The sequence below is a fragment of the Corythoichthys intestinalis genome, chromosome 8 (assembly GCF_030265065.1).
Source record: "Corythoichthys intestinalis isolate RoL2023-P3 chromosome 8, ASM3026506v1, whole genome shotgun sequence".
Lineage (NCBI taxonomy): Eukaryota > Metazoa > Chordata > Actinopteri > Syngnathiformes > Syngnathidae > Corythoichthys > Corythoichthys intestinalis.
The window spans coordinates 24,405,149-24,425,912 of NC_080402.1; the positions used below are offsets into that span (position 1 = coordinate 24,405,149).

General features: G+C 37.8%; 2 protein-coding genes across 6 annotated transcripts in view; both read right to left on the reverse strand.

Moving 5' to 3' along the window:
* Positions 1-2,581: 2,581 nt before the first annotated feature.
* Positions 2,582-5,621, reverse strand: rhoh (ras homolog family member H). Of its 2 annotated transcripts, none has more exons than XM_057843980.1 (2): positions 5,492-5,621; positions 2,582-4,848 (listed from the first exon to the last, which is right to left on the reverse strand). In XM_057843980.1, exon 2 carries the CDS (start codon positions 4,635-4,637, stop codon positions 4,068-4,070), a length of 570 nt encoding a protein of 189 aa, XP_057699963.1. In that variant the 5' UTR covers positions 4,638-4,848; positions 5,492-5,621; the 3' UTR covers positions 2,582-4,067. The 2 variants fall into 2 exon arrangements, with proteins under 2 accessions (XP_057699963.1, XP_057699964.1); XM_057843981.1 differs by having other exon boundaries at positions 5,479-5,606.
* A 3,590-nt stretch (positions 5,622-9,211) lies between these two features.
* The window catches only part of n4bp2 (NEDD4 binding protein 2), a 34,762-nt gene continuing 23,209 nt past the window's right edge, over positions 9,212-20,764 (reverse strand). For 3 of the 4 annotated variants that reach the window (XM_057843458.1, XM_057843459.1, XM_057843457.1), the window contains exons 9-16: positions 20,390-20,435; positions 16,041-16,207; positions 15,844-15,968; positions 15,590-15,716; positions 15,230-15,409; positions 10,248-10,416; positions 9,978-10,101; positions 9,214-9,899 (exon numbers count right to left, since the gene is read on the reverse strand). In XM_057843458.1, the coding sequence (XP_057699441.1) occupies positions 9,854-9,899; positions 9,978-10,101; positions 10,248-10,416; positions 15,230-15,409; positions 15,590-15,716; positions 15,844-15,968; positions 16,041-16,207; positions 20,390-20,435 (984 nt within the window). In that variant the 3' untranslated portion in view covers positions 9,214-9,853. Of the gene's footprint in view, positions 9,900-9,977; positions 10,102-10,247; positions 10,417-15,229; positions 15,410-15,589; positions 15,717-15,843; positions 15,969-16,040; positions 16,208-20,389; positions 20,436-20,764 lie in introns of all 4 variants that reach the window. The other variant, XM_057843456.1, reaches the window with a different exon arrangement.

The window sequence follows — 20,764 nt, forward strand, 5'->3', positions numbered from 1 at the left end:
TAGCCGGCCAGATTTTCAATTTGCAAAACTGTAATTCGCTTAGGAAAAAATTGGCATTTTTAGTACTTTCTTACAGGCTCATAGTGTCACATCCGTGAAGTGTAAAATAAAAAAAATAATTTAAAACGCGGTAGGAACTCAGTGTAAAAATAAATCAATTACAGTAATATAAAATTATATCCAATCAAAACAGCTTTTTTGCCTTATAAAATGCTCGTTGTACTCATGCTGTTAGTTTAGTATTTTTTCCTTTCACTTGTTTTAAATCTAATCCATTGTAATTATGACACACACTCTTCCCAGTACAGAATACGGTTGACTGTACTTTCAAGTAAATTGAGATGGATCCCTCCAAAAAACAAAAAAAAAGAGGTCATTGTCAGAAAGTAATGCTGCTCGCATATCCCAGGTGTTTCCTGTGTGCGCATTTGTATGTGTTCACATGCAATAAAAACGAATGTTGCGGGCATGTGGGTTATGTGGAGACTTTTTATGCAGGTGTTGTTTTGTATTAATTATTACATTTCCAATTAATCCAATTTAGTCACATTCAGACAGGATAACTCAAAAGTCAGAATGGTAAAAGTCTTTAATTAAACATTTTTTACAGCTAAAGGGCATGAAGTACATACTGTACACTGTAAAAAATGTCCGTGGAATTAACAGGGAAATAATGTGAATTCATGACATTAAAACAATGTAAATGGGAAAAATGTTTTTCATTGTCAAACTTAGTTATATTCTGCAAAATACAGAACAAAGCGCAACTGTTAATTCAAGGGTATTTATATGTAAAAATAACTATACTTATTTGTTTAATGTACAGTGTACTGTAAATTAAACGCAAAATAAACATAATAAAATAAGCAAAACAGTACAGTAAAATGTACAATGTAAAGGTGCTGAAAATATGTTTTTTGGGCGTAGATTTTTCCAATAGGCTTTCCAAAATATATATTATATACATATATATATATATAGACTGTGGTTTCGTTTGCTCTCACGTAGTTATGACACGCCCTTCACGATCAGGTAATGACAGAAATGCATGATGGGAACCAATGGCAACCATTCAAGTGCAGCGATCCTTGGGGTCGACCAGTGTGGAAGGCACAATGTGGAAGGCACAGTGCAGCATGAATGAAGTAAAAGCGAAGTGTATGATATTCTTCCACACATCGCTTGATACATAAACTTAGCAAAGCAATGATATTTCGAAACCGAGCAAATATACATATATATTTTTTTATAGTTTTATAATGCTGGATTTACAGTTAATCGCAATTTTTCAATTAAATTAAATGAGATTTGATGTAAAATAAACATAAAATATATTTCAATTTTATTGAGCTATTTTGTTTTAAAAGCAGCACATTCATGCTGATTTAGCAGCAAAAAGCTGTTGGATTTACTGGTTAAAAATGTTTGGTTTTTTATTTTTATTTTTTTTTTACAGATTTTAACTGTAAAATATACTGATTTTTCTGTAATGGTATTTACAGTTGAACTGCATTTTTTACGGAATTTCTCTGGCAACCAGAGCTGCCAGGTTTTTTTCCGTAAAATTTACGGGACTTTTTTTACAGTGTATATATCTCCAAACATCTGATTTGTAAACTACTAATATATCTAACGGATTTAGATTAAAATACAGCATAAGGTCAGTCCTTCCGAACCGCTGGAAAGGCTGAAGCATCATTTTCATATTACATAATTCGAATTGGTTATAATGCTATAAATCAAATGATTGGGCTCAATTTCTTAACCTATTAAATATTAATTACAGTGCACTTACATAGCTGTTTTATGTACACCATGAGAGAGAGCTCAATGGAGACTCACATCTACCCATTGGCGCACAAATTCAGACAACAGCAACCTTGTCAAAAGTCACAGGTTTCAGTCTGGTTGCAAAAGAGTTATGAAATTATGACAGAATAATATACAAATGCTGTCATGTTTACCCTTGTATTTTTATTAAAATTCCTACATTTCATATAGAGTCGAGCATCTAAGAGTCAGCAAATTCTTTCCATTAACTGCAAAACGTGTTATTCCACTTGCTCGTAACGCTACCTCTGTGAGTGTAAGTCAGGGGGATCTGGCATTGCGGTGAAAGTGTGTGCGTACATGAGCACAATTGCAGTCAAAAGATTAGAAGAGAGCAGACCAAATATTTGATCGTTTTTAACGCTGAAAAAAAATGTTTTTTCTACAAGCCACATTCAAAATTGCTGAGAATTCACTGTACTTCAATATAACTACAAAATAAGCACAGATTAATTGAAAATGGGAAAATTGAAACCTGTAGGGGTAACATTTGAATAGTGTTTTGTTCGTGATATGTGGAATTTCTCAAAAAATACAATTAAAATAAACAGTCACCGGTACATTGCATATTTTTGGCTGTGGCAGTAAAAGTCATTAGTCAAAGTCAGTATTGTACCTTAAGAGATTGTTCTAGTGTACCAACAGTAGGGTTATGGTCGATGCATGTTATCATTTTAAGGAAGATTTTCTTGTCATAAAAAAAAAAAAAAAAAAAAAAAAAAACACAGACACATTTATTATCCTGGCATCGTCATTTAAAAGAAATTGATGTAAATTTTTAGGGTAAGAACATTCAATCCCAAAAACCATAAATTTCAATCACACATACACATATAGGAATCAAAAACTATCATTGGTAAGAAACGGCATTCATAGTGCCTGCCCCTAAATCAAGCTAATATACCAACGCACCATCAGGGACAGTCAGAAGACACTTTGGCCTTATTTAATCATTTTAACTCATTGTCTGCCATTGAAGGCAATAGACGTCCCATCCATTTAGACTGGGAGCTCTGGCAGTGATCATGCACTATTACCTAGATGGCAAGGGCGTAGGTTTGGTCTTAACATTTGTAGGGACGATATAACAAGCATAACCTGCATGTACACTTTTTGCTGGGGACTGGACATGAATAAGAGATTAGGGGGTCAAGGCTACATTTCTCGCCAATATGAACCTAGTTTATTGATAGGCTAAATGATCAATGCAAAATAAGTCTATATTGACTTATACTAACTTTCACGTGTATTGGTTCAGGTGATACACCGTTAAATTCACCCCTCTTTTTTTTTTTTCCAAAAACTACTAAAACGTTTTGAAAACTATTGTCCGGATTTTATTGGCAAATTTAAATTGCAATATTTTACCCCAATTTAAATTGTATTACTATACACATTAAATACAAACTTGTTTATAGTCTCTTAACTATCCGGGAATGCAAAAAAAATAAACATTTGACTTAAGACCACTCAACAGTGTCTGAATAAATAAATATAAATGAAAAAAACTCTTAGTCATGGTATAACAAAAATAAATAAAAATGGAGTCACGTAGAACACGACTGCTTTTGTCCCCAAGCAGCGCTAAACTCAACAAAAAATGAAAAACTTTTTACCTCGACTATGATTAATGTATGATTATCTGGGAAAATGTCAGCATAGGCTGCAAATAAAAATGTTTTTAAATTAATAATGATGAAAATAAATACAAGTCATCAGCCAATCAAACAAACATGCGTTTAAGGGAGGGAAAATGGAGCGGCAGATTCATCAAGCAAAAAGGAGTAAATTCTGAACACAACGAAAATAATTCATGTACTAATGGTAGGGTCAATTCTGTCCTTACAACATATGGGGAGACAATCTAAATTACCAATATAACTGAACTCATTATGCAATGAGGTTGCTTAAAGTTGCTAGTGTTATGTCCCTACCATCCCTATGCAAACCTACGCCCTTGCAACATGGTTATTCACTGCCAGCCCTCAATATCAAAAGGCAATGGACATCTTTTGTCATCAATGGCAGCCAATGAGTTAATAATTTCTTAACAGCAAACATTAGTCCTAGCCAATCAGCGAAAAGAAATGACTATAATATTGAAACAGTTTCAATATATTAGTTTAATTGTGATATAGTAACAGTGTAATAAAACATTCAAATTTAACAGCGCAAAGTTACAACAGTCCTGGTATGAAATAATTGTCTACAGTTGAAGTTTTGAAATTTGCTCAAGGTCAAAAGACCTTGCACTGGTCCATGCTGAACATTCGTCGTCTGGCCTGCTTCCTGCTATGGCGCATGGCTGTCCGCACGGCGCACTCAAAAACCTGTTGGACCCCTCGCTTGGTCAAGGACGAACACTCCAGGTAGCCTTTGGCGTGCACTTGCTGAGCCACCTGCCGCCCCTCTGCCACGGTAACACAGCTGCTCCGATGTGCAACAGACTCTCGGAGGTCCGTCTGGGTGCCCACCACCAGCACCGGTACCGTGGGTAAGTTCTCCCGAACCTCCGCCATCCACTTGCTTTGTGCATTAACCAGAGAGTTACGATTTGCCACCGAGTAGCAGACAAGCACTATGTCGGCTTGCTGGTAGGATCGGGGTCGGATCTGTCTGAAGTTGTCCTGTCCTGTTGTGTCCCACAGACCCAGACTAATCAAAACACCATCCATGTACACCTCTGCCCCGGTATTGTTAAACACCGTGGGCTTGTAGGTATCAGGGAAAGTTCCAGAAATGAAGCTGACTAGGAGGGCAGTCTTCCCCACTGCGCAGTCCCCGACCAAGACACACTTGACAGACATTTCTAGGGGCAGGTTCCGACCATCTGAAGGGTTTTTCTGTTCTAGGGAAGCACGACAGCTCGTTTGCTCTTCTTTGTGAGATTAACGCTTTTCATCGTTTCTACTGCAGTGCATGATTATTTTTCTCCTATACCAAGCTCCCTGGATGTCACCTTTTTCTCTAATTGGACCTTGTTGACTCTCCCTGTGGTTTTTTAGGCAAGATGGTGTTCTGAGGAAGACATTAAGAACACAGAAGAAATTAACAGCATACATCCATTTGTCATAAATCAACAGTAATACTTTCAGATCCTTAACCCTGTGTGTCACACATTTAGTGCCGTTATTAGTATTCAGTATTATAAATATATGAATTAAGTTTTACATTACAGAAGAAGAAAGCAAATACATCAAAACATTGTTATATTTCACTTTCAAAGACCTAAATCTTAATATTTCAAGCACAAAGTGAACATAAATAAGCCTACATGACAAATAACAATTTTGGATAATTTGATGATGAAATCGCCTTTGTTGTCAACATTAGGGTCCTTAAGAATTTACAACTTACTTCTCACTATGTAGGATTTCATCCTCAAGTGAAACAGGTATTTTTCATATTTATTTTCATTAACCTCCATAATTCTGCTCTATAAGCTGTTAGACTTCGGCCTTGCCGCTGCAGATGAGCGACGGATGTAACTAAACATAACAAAATACTTTTATTTTGCCAAACTTTTACAATGTAATTGTACTTTAACCACTGGAGTAACTGATGGAAAACCCACTTTTTTAGGTTAATGCATTACATACATATTCGAACTAACTAAAGAACATGATATTCAAGGAAATGTAAGCATACTTTGAAAACGCACCATGCTCCAGTCGTTTCAATCGTGTCGATTGCTTGCCGTCTTTGTAGATATGGAAATCGCTCATCAGCCACTTTAAAGGTTTTACCTATTTGACTCCTCCAACAAGTATATATACTGTTTATATCAGCGCTTGTCAGTGCAATGAAGAGAAAAAGTTTCTGAAAAAAAGAAGACAAGTAGAGCACATCCGCTTGATGGCGAGATGAGGGTCACAGGTCCCTCCCACAGCAGCTACATTCCAAAATACATGTTTAATAGTTTGTCTCAAATTGAGGGTAAAATGCACTTGCAAACAGCTGGGTACTTTTTCCATATTTGTCGTCAGATTAAGTATTTTTTCCTTGTTTGTTATTTTCAAATTCAATGTACATTCTTATTCTTTAGCAATCAAATACCAAGACATGAAAAAGTACCTGATGCTTTTTTTTCTTTTTCATTCTAACACACACACACACACAATCAATAATAGGCCCAAATGAAAAATACACAATTGTATTTATAATATTTAACTGGCTTGGTAATGTGCATTCGTAAAGACAAATATCAGTCCAGACGTCTTTCAATCATCATTCATATATCAAGGGCAAACACATTTAAATCATTTATTTAATTGGCATTACCCCTGAGACGGAAGACTGCAAGCGGATCAGTAGACCAAGAGAAAATAATTTCAAGAACACCTCTGTTTTTTTCCTTCCGCCAACAATGTGCAATGATATGCAACCAATTTGGTTTGCAGTGAATATAAAACGTTTATGCAATCTGAGGTACTGTACTGCAGTTGCAAACGTGTGCCCACCTTCTCATAACTAGGATGTAACTCTGAACAAAAATTCAAGAAAGCCATAGTATTATGTTTTATGGTTCAATACATGCAGAACTTAAAAGACAAGATATTTTTGAAAAGTTATATTTGTAGCGAACGCAACACTGCTCACCATGAGAACATACAGTATGGCTTACAGTGAGCACGGTGGGAGAGAGACTGGTTTCTTCAGTAAAACTGTAGCCTTACTTAGAAAAATTGAAGGGATTTAACAAAATAGCCATCAGTGTTGGCACAAAACAATAAGGTTTTGGCCAGAAGCACCCAAAAGAATGTCAGGAATATGTTATTAGAACATCTGAAAATTATTGATCTTACTGAAGGGAGAAGCCGAAAGGAAAAGACTATTTCAGTTGTTAAAAAAAATAATAATGATAATAACTACAGGAATATTCAATTGGATTTGCACAGGTCATGGGCCAGATTGATGTTGGAAAAAGTTTATAAATGATTTGTCTTAAGGTTTTTTTTACAAAAACCTATTTTAGCACGTTTGGGCTGACTTTTTATATCACTTCTGTCATTGCTGAAAAGTATAGTGTAAACAGACTATTATTACTAGTATAAAAGCAAAAGCAAAAGTATCTTCTCATACATAATGCATAAAGACGATTGCAGTCACGCTACGAACAGGTTTGCTAGATACTGTACAATATTGTACATGGATTACGGCGGATCATAACATTTACCAAGCTAATGTATGTGTGACCTTTGTCTTTAATCAACATGAGTCATGGAAACACCATTAATCTAATTTAAAGATTAATTTGTAAATGGGTGTATTTTCAAGTTTAAACGTTTTATCAGGCTCTAAAACTACAGTATTATTACAAATCTAAGCCTATATGTATACAGAAAATTATGAACCACAAAATTGAAAATTGGAAGTACAATTGATAAGAATTGTTTACTTTAAACTGTTTTCATCATTGTAATTGCAAAGAAATTGTACTGCAGTTGTCAAATATAATAAGTCTTGCTCACCATCGGCTCCCCTTCATTTGCTGCATAATCTCTACGATCTCTTCAGGAATAAATCGAAATTCACCATTTTTATAATCAAGATCTCTTAATAACAAAGGAAGATGATTGTTATTTTTTTCAATTGATTCATTTTTTTTCCTGAAGATATTCCGAATTATGTTCTTGAACTTCTTGGGTGGGACTGTGAATATAATTTCATAGATGCTTTTGCTTCTCCCGTTTACGGAGCTGTCAATCTGGGGAAAAAAGGGTATCATTCATTTTTACATGAATTGTCTTTTTAAGTGACACTTCCCATTTGTTGCTTTAGCCCTCTTAAAAATTGTAACTTATGCTGAGACCTAAATGCATTAATTACAAAAAATTGAAATGGGAATTAAAACAAATAGAAAACAGCTCACATTTGAGTGGAATATATACCGTATTTTTGGACTATAAGTCGCACCTGGGTATAAGTCGCACCAGCTAAACAATGCGCAATGACAAGGAAAAAGTCGAACCTGAGTATAAGTCGCATTTTTGGGGGGAAATTTATTAGATAGAATCCAGCACCTAGAACAGACATGTCATCTTGAAAGGCAATTTAAATTAAAAATATAATAGAGAACAATATGCTGCATAAGTGTACAGTATGCTAACATTACATGACGCTAGAAGTTAGATCGGGCCTAAAAAAATCCAGCCCGACTCAACCGGCCCGCGGGTATTAAAGCGCGGCCCGCCGGTCAATTAACTTGATTTGCAGGCCCGAGCCCAAAAAAACCCCCCGAAAGTTTATATTTTATTTGTAGGCACGAGCCCAAAAAAAAATGAAGTTCTATGTTTTATTTGTGAGGACTCACTAGATGGAGGAAATGCGGGGATGCGATGCGTGGTTGCGTTTTGTGTGATCACATTTGTGACAATGCCTGCATGTGCATAAATGCATAATGATAACAAATTAAAGCCCGTCTTTTGTAACGAATTCTCCCAGTGAAACAAGACTAAGATGGATATTCAATAAACATTTATATCTTTTATATTTGTGTGCTTGTTCTAACAGACGGATAGTGGATTTGAAATGTATTTTAATCTCTTCGAGTTGGCAGAAAAAAACGCAAGTTTTCTCAATGTTTAAATAGTCTACATATTTTTGTGATCATTATCAATGCATTTATTTGTTAAATATATATCTCCTATGAGACCAAAGCGCCACATTCGTTTACATTCAGCAAAGCCGACACGGTATAGCATCTTCAACAATTTGAATCCTTTCCAAACCCCACTCCTACCGCAGTTGTTTGCTTTTCAGTTCCCCTGTCTTTAGTTTGTTTTTCACTCCTGGTGCTGCATATTGAAAAGGAAATACCAGGATGTACTCGCGGAGGGCGTCAGGGCGGTAGGGGAAGATTGAAAAGAGAGCGGGGCCAAGGCGTTCACGTGCGCAGGCATGCACAGCGCCTTCTCTGTTTTATCCAAATTATTTAACATCCATACATCGTTTTAGTATATGTATATGAATATACAGTATTTTTTATTTTTTATTTTTTTAAGTTGGCGAGAGAGAAGTCCGGCCCGACCGTAAATAATCACACATAAGTCGCTCCAGAGTATAAAACGCACCCTCTGCCAAACTATGAAAAAAACTGCGACTTATAGTCCAAAAAATACGGTACACACTTTTGCATTGACCATGAAATAGATAGTATGCTCATATTCAACGTTAGCATTATAATGTATTTGTTCTATTTTGTTTTGGACATTGTCCAGTTTCTTTCCTGGTACTGAAGTAATTTATATCCTAAGGGGGGAAAATACACTGAATGGTATGAAAATTCATTTGTATTTTGAAATCTACTGCAGCTAGGACTTAATATAGAGCAAATCCACATTTGATTAGTGCGCTGCTCCCTGTGTTTTTCCTTGTTATTGGCTTCATACCAAATCAGGAAGAAGCTTACTTATTTCCTATCACTTATGCAAAGATCTTTGGCAAGCAACCAACTGTTTTCCCTGCACATTTTATCTTATTAGCCTGCAAAACATGACCACAACCTATAAAATAAGAAATAAAGAAAACATTTATTTCTTCATAAAAAGGTCCAATTTCAACAATTAATATAAACAGAATAGAAAAAAATACAAACCTTTGTTTACCATTTTTACAATAAATTGCAGGACGAGTAGTATTATTTTTCAAGTATTTGGTGTTTCACAAAGTTAAACATTAAGCAGAGTTATTAACAGTAAAAAATGTAGAAAAATATAAAGACAGCAGTTTCATGCTATAAAAAATAATTAAAATACAAACATTGGATACATTATTGATTAGCAGAAGCGTGAAAATATCCTTTATGAATTGATAACAGTATTAGCAGTGGACACTAGGGCTGATTCTCCTTTGGATCAACAATAAAACAATTTTCTCGAGTAGTCATTATGTTTTGGCAGTTTTAAAACCTCAGACATGACAAAAAGGAGGTAGGACGCACCAAAATTATCTGAGTGAATATATTAGTTTGCTGTGTTCCTCCTAGTGGCTTAAATACGAATACTCTCTCCGAGCTTCTTTTTTACTTCAAAGAGACCACCACTAAACCCGGCTTCGGTTCTGTATACCTGTGAGATAAAGAGATAGAAAGATGGGAGTGACTACAAGGCAAATGTACAGTATGTGTAACAGTCGGTATGTAGTACCTGTAGTGTGTGTTTTTGAGGTAGTTTATGACGGCTGGGCGAATGCGGGCCACGCCCCCCTGGCTGTGGTTACCTCTTCCTGTGATGACAGAGAGCTGCGGTCGACACAGACCTTGTTCACAGTCTGCGCACAAGCAGTTGAAAAGAATACAGTTAATAAGAAGCACAGAGCATAAGTAAGCAGGCACAATAACTACAGTCACAATGCCTTAATTCTTTCAACTCAAGATAAAATGCTATTCTTTGGTGTTCTGACTCAATTCCATGTACCGGCAGTTTTGTTCTGAAGTATGCGTCGCAGATGCTCCAGGGCTTCATTCACATGCAGCCCATGAAGGTCCAGGATGTTCTTAGGTAGAAGCGACGAGTTGACTCTCTCAAAGATCTGTGCAGCTGCACGGTGGTTGGCCTCATACATCCGCTGACCGTGTAAGTGTCCCTATTGGAAAAGGTGTTACAAATGACTTTTCCCTCAGAGCATCACAAATTTCCCCTAACTACTGTATATAGGTTAATAAAATTAAAACCAAGGATTGACATTTGGCTCGACATTTGACTATGGGAAACAATCACTTAATGATGTGATATGAAAAATAATATTTCTGGAATCATTTCAACCAATTCATTCATGACTCCCAAGACTTAATATTTTACGACAATATTTTAACATTTAAATATTAAATTCTCTGTTAGTGAAGGAAAAAAGGGTCCCAGTGTTCTTTAAAGCAGGGGTATCCAACTCCGATCCTCGAGAGGCCCTATCCAGCTTGTTTTCCATGTCTCCCTCCTTTAAAACACCTGAATCAAATAATCAGCTCATCAGCAAGCACTGCAGCAGCCTGATAACGATCCTGATTATTTGAGTCAGGTGTGTTGGAGGAGGGAGACATGGAAAACAAGGTGGATAGCAGCTCTCGTGGACGGGACTTGGATACCCCTGCTTTAACCCCTTCAGACCTGAGCATGCTGCTGAAGGACATGGCGTGTTCGCGTCTCTAAATCAATAAATACACTGTATTTAGTCGCTATTGCCAATTCTGGGATATGATTGGACAGAACCTCATTCATCGAAATCAAATCACAAGGTTTAGCACGCCCTCTTTGCTATTTTTGGCTCTTTTAAAATGCCTAAGACGAGACGCAACTTCAAAAAGGCAAACGTAAGTGCTCATTTCTCATGAAAAACAATGTAACTTTAACATTAAAAATAACCAATAAAAGCATGAAATATCCCCGACCAAAAAATTGCACTTTGTTGTGATATTTGAGTAGATTAAAAATCAGCTAAGTTTTTTTTAGCCCAGAAGAAAAAATGTGGGTCTGACGGGGTTGAATTAAAAAAATGAATAAGAAGTGCCTTTGCTGCAAGAAATCAAATAATGCTTGCCACAAATTCTGTAAGGGCGTCCTCAGTTTATTATAAGAGTTCTGTTTCCATAGGGGCAACATATGCTATTACTACCTATACTAGTGCACTTTGCGGTATAGTATGCCTTAGTTTTCGCCTCCTGGTAATATTCCGTGTCCATTTTTGTTAATACACTTGTTAGGATCTTTTCTTATTTCCTGCCTTGGCAACGATAATTATTGACCTAGAGGAGCAGCTCAGCACCGTGTTAGCCACGCAAGATAGTCAGTTGGGTAGGAGTAGACGATTTTTTAGTCAGACGTGCTTGAAAACCACATGCTAGCATCAACAAACATCGCATTTGGTCTCTGGGTCTAAACCTTGACAGCCAATCATGAGGCATCTCTGTTCATGTCAGTACCATTGTAAATCACATGGCATCATCAACAAACATCTCATTTGGTCTCTGGATCTAAACCTTGACAACCAATCATGAGGCATCTCTGGTCATGTCAGTACCATTGTAAAAATGAGTCCACTGTAATCATGAAAAATTTCACCACAGCATGTAGGATAGAGGTGTGCGAAATTTCCGATTCTTAGATCAGGCATGAAAATGGGTCAGGGGTTAAAAAGGTGAGAAGGGTGTGGAGGAAATATATTCCAGTACACTGTATTGTATACCCCAACAAAATATTGAGCTCTGTCGACCCACACTGTGTTTCAGCAGGGCCATGCAGAGACCGGTGGAGGGGTGGGTGCTCGTAGATCAAAAGGGGCACATGAACAAGTATTTAATACACCTTAAAACAACATAACTTAAATTTTAACCAGCTTTAGATAATAATTGGCTGCGACTGTGACATACTTTAATTGGGAGGGGGCAACAGTGAATAGAAATCAAAACTGTCATCAACACTTTCTGGCTGTGACTCAGTCAGTCTGCCTCTTTTCTTCCTTCAACCTCTGCATCAAAACTTCCTTCCTCAACTTGTTCATCTGAGAACAAACCACATCAGATGGTCACTGAGCCACCAACAGCACAGTTTTCTTAAAACTATTATTTCATTATTATCCATACTTAACAACTCTAGCACCTAATGATTAATAAAGTAATGACATAAAAATCTTATAGAAAAATAACATTGTAATTGTGTTTATAATTGGATTTAATACCCGACTATCCTTGCAAACTTGTTCTTACCAGGTCTGCTATTCACCCAGCTGATGAGGTATCCACTGCCTTTAGCAGCTTCATCTAACTCCTTTTTTTTTTTATCCCTCAATCTCCCTTCCCTACGACGCATGTCTATGTAATGAAATATAAATATTTAAAAAAACAAACAGACTCCCCGGTGGCTTTTAGTTTTAAAGCTTTCTTAATTTCTTTCTCACTCAATAACGATGGAGTTAGATTTGTGTTTTTATTATTCAATCAAAAAACAAAGTTACTTCTATCAAAAACAAAGTTGCTTCAATCAAAATACAGTATATACTTTTAATCCCAAAAAGTAGCTTCAATAAAAAAAAAGTTTTTGATTGCAATAATAAATTTGAGACAAAAAAAGCATTTGAAAACTATTTTTCTTGATTGAAACAAATGTTTCCATTTAAGTAATGTTTTGCGTTTGGGCCACATTTTGGCTAGGACATTTGTGTCTTTATTATTCAATCAAATAAGTTGCTTCAAACAAAAAAATATATATAAAAAGAAAAACTTTGCACATGTGCCAATCACCGTTTACCAAAGCCTGAGAGGGTTTGAGTAGACTCACGATGAAGCTTTTAATAAAGCCAAGCATTTTCTAACTACTTTATTCTTGTTTAAAAATAATTCGGTGGGGCAGTAACATGCTTAAAACTTATCATAATTCTTACATTTTGAAGTGCTTGAAAACCATTTATAAATGATACTTTGGTGAAAAAAGTGAAAAAACATGTCTTATATATATATGTATCTTTTTTCCAATGTAAAATCTGAATAAATGCATTGAACACGCACAAAAAAATGGGGGGGGGGGTGGCGCTACTTCGCGGTTTTCACTTATTGCGGCGGGTTCTGGTCCCCATTAACCGCCAAAAACGAGGGATCCCTGTATTTCTGAAAAGCTTTAAGAAGGAGGACTCATTCACACCACTCGTCGGGCCGCTGTTGTGCCGACACCGGCCGTCAGCTCAAATCCAAGCCGAAAATAACGCGTCTCCGGCGGACGACGGGAGCGATGTGAGGCGCCCCCTCCATCCGAGAGAATGCCGCTTGACTCAACAGTGTGTTTCTTCGTTTATATTACCGTTAAATACACAAGCTTGACGCCAATTTAACGGGAGCTATTTTTTTTTCCATGGGAGATTTGGCTAGCTCTGGCAGTGTTCAACGCAAGCTGCAACGAATGGCAGTAACTTTTTTATATCGCAAAACGTGAAAACGATTGAAACCATTACTCACCAAATTCAATCTGCTGGCAAATACAGGCAAGTGTGTATGCTGCGCTCTGGTCTGCCCCGATGTGGATAAGGCCTGCTTTTTAGCTTTGCAATGCAACCGAAGGCTCTCCGAGCACTCCATGTACACGCGTAAGGAGTGCGCGCGTTTGGAATAATGGAACGCAGCTTGGGCCGATGATTGGTTCTCGTCAGCGAAGCATCTAGAAGGATTTGCTGACTGTGTTCTTAAGTGCTCAGTTTACGTAATAAGTTAATCACATGATGATAATAATAATAATAATTAAATAAAACCTCCCGACCCCCCCCCCTCCTCCCAAAAAGAATTTCTCCTCGGATCTACGCAATTCACGTAGGTCGCCCTTTTTGACTTCAAAACGGCGAATTTCGCCGAAAGGTGAGAGATTTTCATGCCTGTTAGATTATTCACGATTCGGCCGTGGAAGATTCGAGAATGATTCACAAACATCCAAATTCCGATTATTGAAATATGTCAAGTAAAGTGGAACTAAAACACAGTGCGGCCTTTGGGATGCAATGAGGAAAGGACCTAGAGTAAACATCATGCTTGTCATTATCTTATTTCATTACATTATTGTAATGAAAATGCTCAACTCACGGCTCTGGCTCAATTCATGCCACTAGATAGAAAAACAATAATACCTTACTGCTGCCAACAGCCGATACAAACTCTGTCCACATAATGCTATGGTAGATATCACATGTATAAAGAACTAGATGCGAAATGACAGACTCGGCGGCGTTAGCAGCACATACTGGTATATAGAAAACTAGATGCAAAATGAAAGACTTGCCGGTGTTGGTAAACAGCCGCCAGCTTAAAACAGTAAATTTCCCTGGAAGGCCGTTGTAGTGAACCTAATGAACTTTATATCTAAAATACTCCTAAATCGTCAAAATCTTGACTTGAATACATCTTTAAAACAGTTTTAAAACTTTCACATGTCGAAAGTAGTCAGAAGGGAAATTATGGAATAACATGAGGATTTTAACAACTTTAACGGTTGATTCACAACATTAGCGCCTTGAAAGGTGGAAAAGCGCTATATAAGTATAACACCATTTAACATTTACATTAATTGAATGTAGTTTAAAGCTGCTGATACAGAATGGGGACTTCAGTATTTAACTTGATACTGAAATAGTTGTTTATTTAAGCCTGAGAGGCTTTTTGTACATTTTTTTTAACTAATGTTAAAATTAAAATGTAAAATACATTAAAAGCAGCTAATAGCTTGGGGGGGGGGGGGGGGTGATGGGTCATCAATAATCGATTTATAATTGAATCGTAGCCTCTGAATCGTAATTGACTCGTTAGGTGCCCAAAGATTCCCACCACTAATATAGAAGAATTCTAAATAATCCATTATAAGCCTGCACCATTGTAAAACGGAGACAATCATACAGTTATCCGCAAGGTGAAAAAGATCCAGCTCCTTACCTGCTGTGCATAAAATGAGGCCACCTCTTTGTGTCCTTGCTTGTAAGCTGCTGCAGCTTTAGAAAAACACTCAATTTGTCGACTTCTTTGGAGAGTGGCTTCGGCCCTGAAGTCCTTATACTCAGGATCCTCAGTGTCCTGAAAGTTCTGGGATTGAGCCACATCAGAGTCTGGAAGCTTCTGTCTCATGCAAAATAAAAAACGAATAGCTTCGGTGAAACTAAAAGTGGGACAGAGGGGCTACTTTTAACGTCTAACATCCTGCAGTACTTCACTCTATAGCGGGTGCATGCACCAGAGGCTCCGAAACATTTGTTCAAACGGTGGATCTATTCATCTGGGCTTGCAAACAGCAGTTACCTTTTCTCTCTCTTTGCTGGGAGTTCTGTGATGGTCAGATTGAGGCAGTTCTGGAGCTACAACAGTCTTGACAGGCTCCTGGTCTAGTAAAGAGTTCAGAAAAAGCTCTGTCTGGGTGAGGCAGCAGCTGCAGTTTTAATAAAAAGCAAACAAATTAGTCCTTTCAAAAATTTCACTGGCATTTTACAGTAAATGCAAATAAAGCCAAGTGACAAAGAAGACTGATACAACTCAAAGCAACATTTAAGTCTTACTTATTATCCCTGAAAATATCCTGGAGAAAAAGTCTGTCAATGGAAGGGAAGCGGGAGTAGAGCTGCTCCTCTTTTAGGATAGAGGATCCATCACGCTTGTTGATGTTTGCTCGATTTTGCCTTGACTGAAAAAATTTGAGTCAGATGTTACAAAGGAAAATCAATCAGAAGTGTAAAATTAGACTGTATTACCTTACCTTTTGTACATTCTCCTGCATGGCTCGCTCCTCTTCCATAATGTTCCGCAGAGAGACACGTGGTTGGGAGAAATTCCAATGGTCCATTATTGGCAACCCCGAATCATTGCCACTCGGAAAATGTGATGATGTTTTGCCCAGCTGCGCCTCATGCCATGCTCCTGCGCCTACAGTAATGAAGTTGTTCAGTTGTAAAATATGTCAAGCTATCATTTAAAATACAAATCACCATGGTTGCCATGTCATGTTTGCTTTAAAGTACGTAACACTTCCTATAAAAATTGAATTTTCTGTTTCAATTGTACAACCCTAAATATAATGAAGTTGAGACGGTGGTATTAAAAATAACTGAAAACAATGTGAGCATTTGCAAATCATGTTCAACCTATATTTAATGGAATACAAAACAAAGACAAGGTATTTAATATTAAAACTGATGAACCTTATTGTTTTTAGCAAACAATTATTAACTTAGAACTTCATGGCGGCAACACATTCCAAAAGAGCTGGGACAGTGTCATGTTCACAACTGAGTTAAATTATGTAGCTTTTCTTTTAACAACAATTAACTTTTGGGGACTGAGGACGCTAATTGTTGAAGCTTTGTAGGTAAAAATCTTTGCCATTCTTGCTTGATGTACAGGTAAAGTTGTTTAAGAGTCCAGGGTCTTCTTTGTCTCATTGTACGCTTAATAATGCACATCACATTTTCAATGGGAGACAGGTCTGGACTAGTGCTGCAATGATTTATTGATTAACTTGGTAATTCAATTAGAAAAAAAAAGCTTCAAATCAAATTTTGCTGCTTCGAGGATTCGTTTAATCAGAGGGGCGTTGTAATAGTTTGTTTTTAAAGTGTTTGCATTTTTTAATGATTTAGGTGGATACACTGCCCTCTAGTGGCAACAGTGAATATAACAAAATGCTTCTAACATGGCTGAATCCAGCTGCTCCCTGTTAAGACAAACGTAAGGTTATAAGTTTTTGTCTGAGCTAATATGATTGTTTATGCATTCGTAATTTAGTTTTGAGGTATATTTAGCAGTTTTTTTGGTGGAAATTTAGTAAATGGTGTTATACTTGTATGGCACTTTTCCACCTTTCAAGGTGCTCAAAGCGCTTTATACTACATTGCCATCTACCTATTGGTGACAGAGCACCAGGAGCAATGGGGGGTTCAGTATCTTGCTCAAGGATACTTAGGTGAGTTCATCAGGGCAGAGAATCAAACCCACAACCTCTGGGTTGGGGGACAACTACTCTACCACTGAGCCATGCCATCCCCCATCCGCCATCAATTTGTGTTTGAACGACTTGTTAAAAGCATTGCTAAAAAAAAGAAAAAAGTTAATTTGATACCATGTAAGCTAGCGGACTTTCGCTACACAAGTTAGCCAATTGTTCTTTTGTTGTACTTCGATCCGCATTATAATTTTATTAGGCGCAGGTATTTTCATTTATTGGTAAATGCATTTAGTGCTATTCTGCACAGTTTAAAAAGCACTTGGGAATTTTATTTTGTATTCACATTTAATGCTCTTTTGAAAGTGTCATCTTAACAAGCCTTTGTTTACCATCTCCTAAAATTGATTCTGCAATGCAATAAATGTTCGTAATCTGATTATTTGATTATTCAAACTAACTAATTGATAGATTAATCGATTACTTAAATAATTGATAGCTGCAGCCCAAATCTGGGCGGCAGGCAGGGCAGTCTAGTACCCGCACTATTTTACAATGAAGCCACACTGCTGTAAAACATGTAGAATGTGGTTTGGCATCATCTTGCTAAATTAAGCAGGCGCACCAATGAAAAAAGACTGCTTATATGTCAGCATGTTTCTCCAAAACCTGAATATACTGTACTGTAAGCTGCCCATGCCACACAGACTCATGCAAACCTATTCCATCAAAGACGCTAGCTTTTGAACTGAGTACTGTTAACAACTTGGTTTGTTTTTGTACTCCTTAGTCTTGATGACAGGGCGTCTCCGTTTTCCATGAAGAACTTTGAATCGTGATTCGTTAGATTCATCTGGCGACAGAACATTTTTTCACTTTGCCACACTCCATTTTGAGTACCCCTGGCCTAGATCTTTCATGTCAATCCCTTTAAAAACTCAGATACCATTGCCGGTGATATTATACATCCAATCCAGTCCAGTCCAATGCCTGTGCTTCTGGATCATGTTTAGAAATGGCTTCATCTTTGCACTGTGGTTTCATCCAGAAACAGAAGAACGTACGGTGGATTGTGTTTACAGACATTGGTTTCTGGAAGTATTGTTATAGCTGAGCCCGTTCCGTACTTTTCTTTACAGTAGCATTCTTGTTTGTGGTGCAGTGTGGCCTTAGGGCCCTAGGATCATGGGTATCCAGTAAGGTTTTTCTGCCTTGCCAGTTTTGCAGATTCTCTAACGCTGAAGAATATTATGGACCATCCATCCATCCATCCATTATCTTCCGCTTATTCCGGGGTCGGGTCGCGGGGGCAGCAGCTTCAGCAGGGAAGCCCAAACTTCCCTCTCCCCAGCCACTTCAGCCAGCTCCTCCGGCGGGATTCCAAGACGTTCCCAGGCCAGCCGAGCGACATAGTCTCTCCAGCGTGTTCTGGGTCGACCCCGGGGTCTCCCGCCGGTGGGACATGCCCGGAACACCTCTCCAGGGAGGCGTCCAGGAGGCATCCGAACCAGATGCCCGAGCCACCTCAACTGGCTCCTCTCAACGCGGAGGAGTAGCGGCTCGACACCAAGCCCCTCCCGGATGACCGAGCTTCTCACCCGATCTCTAAGGGAGAGCCCGGACACCCTGCGGAGGAAACTCATTTCGGCCGCTTGTATCCGGGATCTTGTTCTTTCGGTCACGACCCACAGCTCGTGACCATAGGTGAGGGTAGGAACGTAGATCGACCGGTAAATCGAGAGCTTCGCCTTTTGGCTCAGCTCCTTCTTCACCACAACGGACCGGTGCAGAGTCCGCATCACTGCAGACGCTGCACCGATCCGCCTGTCAATCTCCCGCTCCCTCCTACCCTCACTCGTGAACAAGACCCCAAGATACTTGAACTCCTCCACTTGGGGCAGGATCTCATCCCCGACCCGGAGAGGGCATGCCACCCTTTTCCGCCTGAGGACCATGGTCTCGGATTTGGAGGTGCTGATCTTCATCCCAACCGCTTCACACTCGGCTGCAAACCGCCCCAGCGAGAGTTGGAGGTCACGGCTTGATGAAGCCAACAGCACCACATCATCTGCAAAAAGCAGAGATGAGATGCTGAGGCCACCAAACCGGACCCCGTCAACGCTTCGGCTGCGCCTAGAAATTCTGTCCATAAAAATTATGAACAGAATCGGTGACAAAGGGCAACCTTGGCAGACCATAGATGATGGAATTCTAAAATTCATTGCAATTGTATATTGAAGAACATTGTCCTTAAACTTTTCCACTGTTTACTCATACAGTTGTTCAAAAAGTGGCCCACTTTTAGTTGTGAATGACTGAGCAGTTCAGGGAAGCTCCTCCAACGGAGGCCCCAGACTGTTGAACAACTCAAGCTGTAATCAAGCAAAAAATGGGAAAGAATTCCACCTACAAAGCTTCAACAATTACTATCCTAAGTTCCAAAAGGTCTATTATTTGCTGTTAAAAATAAAAGGTGATGTAAGAAATTGGTAAAAATGAACCTGCCCGAGCTCTTTTTTACCATAAAATTCTAAGTTAATTACACTGATCTACAAGCAAAATGCTTCCTGGATAAAATTAGCGACACTTTACTAAATGTGGGTCGCTACAAAAATAAAAATTAGGTCAAAAGTGTAATTAGCTATAGTTTTTGAGATACAGTATCTGGTCGAAATGTATTGGATGAATCCTGGTATTTTGGAAGTGGACAAAATACAACAATGTTGACAAATTTTATAAGAAGTGGCACACACTGATACTGTATATCCATCTCATCTCAAATGTAGCAATTTGTAAAACTGATATCATTTAATGACACCAATGCATCTTTTTAATAACTAACATTAAATGTCTTGAATACTTTAGCCAACCAGCACTAAAATCTTTTGTCAATTTATGTGATCAGAGCAGGTACCTTTTAGTCATTTTTATCTCTGAAGAAGATACATTACAAAATGTTGTAGACCAGTATTAATATTTACTGAAAACAAACAGTTTGAATATTATACATCTCATCTTTGTAATGTACTCAATTAAATACTTTGAACATGATTTGCAAAATATTGTATTCAGTTTTTATTTATGTTTAACATAAAGTTCCAACTTTGAATTGAGGTTGTACGAAGAAACTGATTCTTGAAATCTTATGAGTGGGTCTTTTAACTTACCATCTAGAAGTAACTGGTAGGAAAGAGTTGCTTGTCTCTGCCGTTCCTGTAAAGACAACAGGTTTAAGATCCACTCAGATTAGACAAAAATAGTGGATAAAATGGGAAATGTGAAACGATGGATAGCTTTTTTTTTTTTCTTTCTTTTTTATTTTTAAATAAATTAACTTTAAAACGTACATAATCTGATCATGGAAGTCAAGTTGAAATTCACCTCAATCACAAGAATAATTTAATTCACAACACAAAAATAAGGTATACAGTGGGAGGTAAAAGTATGTGACACTTCTACATTCCTTAAATTTTTGCAGAAAATGGCTATGAAATGATAAATTTGATCCGGAAAGTTGAGTTTATCTTCATCTACAGTAAATC